This window comes from Cyprinus carpio, chromosome A13, assembly GCF_018340385.1.
Source record: "Cyprinus carpio isolate SPL01 chromosome A13, ASM1834038v1, whole genome shotgun sequence".
NCBI classification, from domain to species: Eukaryota; Metazoa; Chordata; class Actinopteri; order Cypriniformes; family Cyprinidae; genus Cyprinus; species Cyprinus carpio.
The window spans coordinates 13,561,326-13,569,706 of record NC_056584.1 but is presented as its reverse complement, the minus strand read 5'-3'; the positions used below and the strand labels follow the sequence as shown (position 1 = coordinate 13,569,706).

The following is an 8,381-nucleotide window of genomic DNA, read 5'->3' as shown; positions in this document are numbered from 1 at the left end:
CATTGATCTTGTCAGCTCTGTCCTGGTGAACATAGATAAGGCTGTTCCGCATTTAGCATGCTTCTCTCACTTTTTCACTAAGGATGTTTACATATTGAACTCGGAACTGAACAGAAAGGACTCTTTTTGAACTATTGTTTCAATCAAGATTGTTTTAAGGTGCTCCTACGGTTTGGAGCGAAGCCAATCACATTGCTAGGTGAGGCTGGAGAGCAGAGGCCGGACAAGGCTTAGCCATTAATTATTTAGCCGTGAAAGGGGAGGGAAAAGCAAGTGCTGAACTCTCGCATAGGGAAATACAAGCTCAGAAGAAAACTTTCAGTCATTAGAATCCCTCCTGAGGATCGAGTGGGACAGGCTTCGGGACACATTTAAACCTGATGACTCATTTTGTCTTTCAATACTTAAATCACGTTTTATCTGAGGTCGCCACCTGCGTCAGGAAGTCAAGATGTTTGCAGTCCATTTGCTGTCCTTTTACTTCTCAAAGCTTCAGGAGGATCAGATCAAGAAGGTAATTGTTTATAAAAACCGCTCGACTTGTTTAAATATCTTTTTAGACGAACTTTCCATCAGAAGATAATTATAACGATTGTTTTTACAAAATAATGCCTTGTATTCAATGATAAAGTATGTTTATTTTATTCTCTTCTCTTTTTGAGGTCTTGTTTTTTTGCTGTTTTGTGATTTTCTAGTCTGACAGTAAGAGTTTAACTCTGTTATCAGTGTATTGTCAGATGTAGCCTGTTGTCCATGATGAATGTGATTTCACTGCGGCCTGTGGAATCATTAACTCTTCTCGTGCATGAGGAGAGAGGGGACCTTGACCTGCTCATTTGCATTTATTGAAATGATTTTCATTTCCATAAAAGTTCACACCGTTTCGAGCCAAAATTAAAACAATGGCTATTTTGTTGTTGTTTTATCTTTTTTACTTTTAAAACCATTTACTATGAAGTTATCTGTTATACTTTATCAGTTAAAGACACAGCTACACACTCTTTATTATTACTGTTTTCCATGTTTTATAATAATAGTAAAGTCATCAAAGATATACAATAACACAATTGGACATATGGGAATTATATAGGGAGCACAAGTACATTCTGGGATTCTTTTTAAATCTCCACATTTTCACTGATAGTTGAGACTCATTTTATAACAGTATCATTTTATCTCCAGAAACACACCTGCATTATCTTTCACTATGTTGTGTAATTGCATGTGTCACTGATTTTTTTTGCTTGGTCATTTTCATGTCGTGATTTCTTCAACACGTTGAATTACATTTTATCATTCTTAATATTATTTTTCAGTATTTTGTCTTTATTATTCATTATTTGTTTTGTTATTCAGTCCACTTATTCCAGGGTATTTTGTTTCACTGATTGTATAAAAAAAGAAAATGTGCAGGAAACCAAGCCAGGCATCAGAAGAGAGGACAAAAAAAAATAATTGTGTTTTCTCAACAGGTAGACCGGTATCTGTACGCAATGCGCTTATCAGATGATCAGCTGGCGGACATATCAGCTCGCTTTCGGCAGGAGATGGAGAAAGGACTGTCAAACGAGAGCAATGCTACAGCTGCAGTCAAGATGCTCCCGACCCACGTTTATTCAACACCTGATGGCTCAGGTACACTGACATATACATGGTTACTACTGTAACTATTTTCACTTGCACCAGAAAAAGCAGAACCACTGCATTAGAGTAATATTAAATAATTAAAATCTGTTGAGGTTTGTTCTCTTTCATATGTTTCTCCTGCAGAGAAGGGTGAGTTTCTGGCACTGGATCTGGGGGGTTCCAAATTTAAAGTACTACAGGTGAAGGTTTCAGAAGATAGGAAGGGGAAGGTCCAGATGGAGAGTGAAACCTTTCCCATCCCTGAAGAGTTCCTTAATGGCAGAGGAACTGAGGTGATCATCGCTTCACAAATATGAGTTCGAACAAAAAGTAATCCATTGCGGATTACAAACTTTTTTCAGTGTATTGTGATTATGATGTTAAAAAGAAAAGATTGAATAAACTTTGTTGTTAGTTCTCGTAATAATACCAATGCATTTATAGCAATGATGTATTTATTAATGCGTTGCTCGTGTTCAATAAACAACGTCAGCTGACCTTAGGGTCTAACTCACTGTAAAGAATAACACGAATAAGCGGCGGATTATTCAAACTGATAATGTTTTCATTAAATTATTGTTTCTCTTGCAGCTTTTTGAGCATGTGGCAGAATCTCTGAAGTCTTTTCTACGGAAACACCACATTAATCACACAAGAAAAGCTCTCGGCTTCACCTTCTCTTTCCCATGTGCGCAATCCAAAATAGATGAGGTACAGTTGAACTCCAACATGTTTATATACAATTTCATCTTAACTCAGCCTGTTTTAATTCAATCAAGGTGCTCAAGTCATTAAGATATTGATTAAAGTGGATTTTCTTATCAGTACACCAGAGAAATGAAAGAAGATACATTCATATCAGCAGATCTCACTGACACATTGTGTTGAAACAGGGTGTCTTGCTGTCATGGTCAAAGAATTTCAAGGCTAGAGGTGTTCAAGGGAACAATGTGGTGCAGTTATTAAGGAAAGCCATTCAAAAAGTTGGGGTATGGATACCATTTTCTTCGTTTATCATTTACAATGAATAAAATGGAAAGTAGAAACCAGCTGGTGCTAGTAGAAGTCATTACAGTAGTCAGCTGGTATTGCTGATTTATGTTCTTGTTTTTCAATTGATATTTGTTGTTGTGTGTGTGTGTAGGATGTTGACGTGGATGTCCTGGCTATGGTCAATGACACAGTGGGGGCCATGATGACCTGCGGATATGATGACCAGAACTGTGAGGTGGGGGTTATTATAGGTAAGGCCTTACTGGACACTTTTCTCTCAAAAGATTTAAAATGATCTCTAAAACTCAATGCAAATGTAAGGGAAATGTGAATGTTTGATTTTTTGCCACTCTCTGTTTCAGGTACCGGCACTAATGCATGTTACATAGAGGAAATGCGACACATTGATCTGGTGGAAGGAGATGAGGGCAGGATGTGTATTAATACTGAATGGGGGGCATTTGGAGATGATGGTGTGCTTGATGATTTCATCACAAGCTTTGACCGTGAAATTGATGCTGCCTCAATTAATCCAGGAAAACAGCTGTAAGTGCTTATTAATAGGCAAGTCTTCAGATTGCTTTAACACATCAAGTTTTCAATCATTTGACCCTCAATCAAGTTTTATTTTTGGCCCTTCATTGTAAAAGGTTTGGGCACATTTGATTTTCCCAAAATTTAACAAAGAAATAACTTGCCAAGTTTTATAGTTTGTATATTAACTTTTTAACTCTGGATGCGTCCTTCCCAGTTTTGAAAAGATGGTGAGTGGGATGTACATGGGAGAGCTTGTGAGACTCATCCTGCTGAAGATGGCCAAAAAGGGTCTGCTCTTTCGTGGCCAAGTCTCTGATGCTCTCCGAACCAAGGGAACTTTCCAGACCAAACATATCTGCTTGATTGAACAGTAAGATTACATACTCACAAATATAAACGATATAAACTGATATTAAATGGGTTAAAATAAGCAATATGTTTTTCTGTCTATGAGGAATCCTATGCCAAACCTATTATGACTGATTTTAGGTTCTAAATGTGACCCTGGACCACAAAACTGAATCTGTGAATCTGAGGGTGCAAAAAAAATCTAAATATTGAGAAAATCGCCTTTAAATTTGTCCAAATTAAAGTCTTAGCAATGTATATTACTAATCAAAAATTAACTTTTAATATACTTACGGTAGGAAATTTACAAAATATCTTCATGGAACATGATCTTTACTTATACCTAAGTTTTTTTGGGCTATTGCTAAAAATCAATAATTTTGACCCATACAAAGTTTTTTTGGCGACTTAAGACTGGTTTTGTGGTTCAGGGTCACAAACATTCATGTGTGATGATTTGAGAATTTTCCCTGCTGAATAGATTAGTTTAGATCAGCATGGATTTCATTCCTGGCTCAGTCTGGTTGTTGATGGTTAGTGCTGGTCTAGATGGGGTTTAAATGTACATATTCTAACTGAGGATGTTTCCAGGTATAAAGGAGGTCTGGAGAACACCAAGGAGATCCTGGAAGACCTAGGTCTAAATCCCAGTGAAGATGACTGCATTGCTGTCCAGCATGTCTGTACCATCGTCTCCTTCAGGTCAGCTAATCTGGTTGCTGCCGCTCTGGCTGCCATTCTGACACGGATCCGAGAAAACAAGAAGCTGAAAACCCTTCGGACCACAGTAGGAGTGGATGGGACGGTTTACAGAACACATCCACAGTATGTCAGTTCACTTTCAGAAAAAAATGTAAAACCCAATGAGGTTTAGTATGAAATTGGATTGAAGAAGTTTTAGAAAACCCACAACTTGTATCTAAATTTTAAAGGTACCCCAAGAGGCTCCACAAGGTGGTCCGCCATCTGGTGCCAGACTGTCATGTCCGTTTCGTGCTGTCTGAAAGTGGCAGTGCAAAAGGTGCCGCCATGGTGACTGCAGTAGCTCAGCGGTTAGCTTCCCAAAGGAAGGAGATTGATGATACTCTCGCGGCCTTCGCCTTGAGCCCCACACAGCTTCAGGAAGTGAAGGCGAAGATGCGCGTGGAGTTGGAACGAGGCTTGAAGAAAGACTCCCATCCCACTGCCTCAGTCAAAATGCTGCCCACATATGTTTACAGGACTCCAGATGGGACAGGTAATGGAAACTGCCTATTTATAGCAATCATGGTACATTTTTTGTGAGTTATTTATTTTTATAACTATACTATACTATAATATAATAATTCTCCAAACCACTTGTCCTATTTAGGGTTGAGGAGATGCTGCAGACTATATATTTATTTCATTATTTTGATTTAATTTGTATATTTAGTTGGATACAGAACAGATGTGGAGTTTGAGCATTATGATAATTGACTTATTAACATATATTTTATGTCACTGAATGTTTCTTTCACAGAAAGAGGAAAGTACCTTGCCTTGGATCTTGGTGGAACCAATTTCCGTGTGTTGGTGGTTAAGATTCGTACTGGTATGCGAAATTCAGTCAGGATGTACAACAAGATTTATGCCATTCCACTGGAGATCATGCAAGGCACAGGAGAGGAGGTGAAACACTATCAATAATGAATACATTAGTATAACATGTTTACCATCATTATACTGTATAAGCTCAGAAATGTTTCAGTACTACATTCACAAGAAATGTTAAGTTATTTTTTCATATTTGTTTTGAAAAGTTGTTTATTGTTATTATTATTATTCCAGTTGTTTGACCACATAGTTCAGTGCATCTCGGATTTCTTGGACTATATGGGGATGAAGAACACTCGTTTGCCTCTTGGCTTCACCTTCTCTTTCCCATGCAATCAGACAGGTATTGATAAGGTAAACAAGGATCTACCCTTGGGATATCAGAGGTCATTTCAGCTGTCAATATAATTCTCATAACCAGGCTTAAACACCTTAAAACAAATTGTTTAAGCACTCAGACAAATGCTACTCTCAAATGATCATCCTTACCATCCGCTTGTTTAGGGAGATCTGGTCTGCTGGACTAAAGGCTTTAAAGCGACAGAATGTGAGGGGTATGATGTTGTGGATATGCTGAGAGAGGCCATTAAAAGAAGAAATGTGAGCAAACATCAAGTTGTTTTTGCACACGACACACTCATCCACTAACAAAGAAGCACTATTATCATCATTAATGTTAATGTTCCATTGTCACATTATCAGAATATTCAGACTTGCTTATATTTTTTTCATAATTAAATATAATGTAGTTTATAATCCTCTGAGACTGTAGTTGTTTTGTGATACTGATGTTTGTATTGATGGGTTCATGATTAAATTTCTTCTTTCAGGAATTTGACCTTGATATTGTTGCTATAGTGAATGACACAGTTGGCACAATGATGACATGTGCATATGAGGACCCTAAATGTCAGATTGGTCTTATTGCTGGTATGTATTAATGTATTTCTGTGGTGTTTCAGTGAGGCTATATGTTAACTGACAACCACACGGCTGATTATAAACCAACACACACAAAGAGTATAGTATACAACTTGTTGACAACTCTATGATCCTTAAATCCACAGGAACGGGAAGCAATGTGTGTTACATGGAGGAGATGAAGAATATTGAGTTTGTGGAGGGTGATGAAGGCCAGATGTGTGTGAACACTGAATGGGGAGGATTTGGGGCAAATGATAATATTGAGGACATCCGGACCAGATATGACAGAGAAGTGGACGGAGGCTCACTCAATCCAGGAAAACAAAGGTAAAGATGACCATTTTAGACAATGTTATTTTCCAATGGTTATTCTAAACAGTTCTAAGTTTTCTGCATTAGTCCACATGGAGGCAGTATACTATCAGGAATTCATGCAGGAAGCATGTTGCAATGCACATAGCCTTTTATGGGCAAAAAGCAAAAATAAGTGGTATTAAAATAGTAATTAATTACTTTCTTTGTCATTATTAGGAAGATTATAATTTAACTATATATTTATTTATATGAAATAATAATTAAATAATTTTACTTAAAATACAAATGTGACCGTGGACCACAAAAATAAGGGTCAGTTTTTTTGAAAATGAGATTTATACATACATCATCTGAAAGCTAAAATAAATATGCTTTTCACTGATATATGGTTTGTTAGGATAGGATAATATTTGGCCGAGATACAACTATTTGAAAATCTGGACTCTAAGGGTGCAAAAAAAATCTGAATATTGATAAATCGCCTTTAAAGTTGTCCAAATGAAGTCCTTAGCAATGCACATTAATGATAATACATTTTTGATAAATTTACAGTAGGAAATTTACAAAATATCTGCATGGAACAGGATCTTTACTTAATATCCTAATGATTTTTGGCATAAAAGAAAAATCCATCATTTTGACCCATACAATGTATTTTTGGTTATTGCTACAAATATACCCGTGCTACTTATGACTGGTTTTGTGGTCCACTACTACTATTATTCATTTAAATTTTTACAAATATATACAAAGTCTCATGTTTTCCAGATATAATCTGATGTGTTATCCTCTCATTTCCAGGTTCGAAAAGATGACCAGTGGAATGTATTTGGGAGAGATCGTAAGGCGGATCCTCATTGATCTCACAAAGCATGGTCTTCTGTTTCGTGGTCGCATCACAGAGAGACTGAAGACCAAAGGCATCTTTGAGACCAAGTTCCTCTCTCAGATTGAGAGGTACAGTAACCATTTATGACATAAATGTATTGGTCACATACCTGACCTCAACTCCCTAAATATTTTGGCAAATACTTTATATATCATGCTGATATTATTCAGCCTACTGTGTAGCTTTTACATTTAGCTGAATGTCATATTTAAGATGCACTCAATTGCTTATATGAGCGGCATGTACAGTATATGAGACTCATAAGTTAGTATAGTATTAGTATTAGGTTTTTAAATGAAGAAAAAAAATGGAGCGCACCTTATAATAGACTCTCAAAGTCATTTAAATTGATTTACTTCTAAATTCTAAGTGAATAAATGCAACATTATGTATGTATTCCAACTCATGCATCGGCTTCTTCCATTTACCCAGTGACCGTTTGGCACTACTGCAAGTCAGGTCCATTCTGCAGCATCTGGGCCTGGACAGCACATGTGACGACAGTATTATTGTGAAGGAAGTGTGTGGAGCTGTTTCCCGTCGAGCAGCTCAGCTCTGTGGAGCAGGAATGGCTGCAGTTGTAGACAAAATCAGAGAGAACCGTGGTCTGGACAATCTGGAGATCACTGTGGGAGTGGACGGCACCCTTTACAAGTTACATCCACAGTAAGTAAAGATTAGTGCAACCACTTTACATTTTCGTTTGATCAGTGTTGGATTCATATCCTAAACTTGACATGTTTGCTTTTCATCACAGCTTCTCCACAATCTTAAAGGACACTGTCAGAGAGCTCGCGCCCAACTGTAAGGTGGATTTCATCCTATCAGAGGATGGCAGTGGGAAAGGGGCAGCCCTGATCACAGCTGTAGCACAACAGCATTATACAGACAAACAAGAACCTCACTAAATGCTCAAACTGGGTTTCTTTGAAGGCTGATATGTTGTTTTAAGAGTTCAGGTTTCTACTGTATAAGTAATCATAGATTTATCAAATGACAACATACACAAATTCTTGCTCTTTTTGCAGCTTGCATATAATTTTTTTGCTGCATACAAAAATGCGAAAATCAGGTGCATTGGCAGAAAAGTGTTCATTTATTACTTTTTATTATTATTATTTTATTTTAAATGTATCAATTAGTGCAATAAAGACTGCATTGATGTTCATCACTC

At 37.1% G+C, this 8,381-nt stretch overlaps 1 protein-coding gene across 1 annotated transcript; it reads left to right on the top strand.

Annotated features, from left to right (window-relative positions):
• Positions 1–229: 229 nt before the first annotated feature.
• On the top strand, positions 230–8,375 carry LOC109082154 (hexokinase HKDC1-like). Its single transcript, XM_042768867.1, has 18 exons — positions 230–514; positions 1,473–1,635; positions 1,771–1,919; positions 2,218–2,337; positions 2,520–2,615; positions 2,771–2,870; positions 2,982–3,165; positions 3,371–3,526; positions 4,096–4,329; positions 4,437–4,741; positions 5,006–5,154; positions 5,314–5,433; positions 5,584–5,679; positions 5,910–6,009; positions 6,147–6,330; positions 7,120–7,275; positions 7,640–7,873; positions 7,965–8,375. Exons 1-18 carry the CDS (start codon positions 452–454, stop codon positions 8,113–8,115), a joined length of 2,760 nt encoding a protein of 919 aa, XP_042624801.1. The 5' UTR covers positions 230–451; the 3' UTR covers positions 8,116–8,375.
• Positions 8,376–8,381: the final 6 nt, after the last annotated feature.

Excerpts from the sequence above, each read along its gene's own strand:
- LOC109082154 (XM_042768867.1), top strand. The coding sequence starts at position 452 with ATGTTTGCAGTCCATTTGCTGTCCTTTTACTTCTCAAAGCTTCAGGAG. Across the intron at positions 1,920-2,217 it reads TTAATGGCAGAGGAACTGAG|CTTTTTGAGCATGTGGCAGA; the intron begins GTGATCATCGCT and ends TTTCTCTTGCAG. Across the intron at positions 4,330-4,436 it reads GTTTACAGAACACATCCACA|GTACCCCAAGAGGCTCCACA; the intron begins GTATGTCAGTTC and ends TAAATTTTAAAG.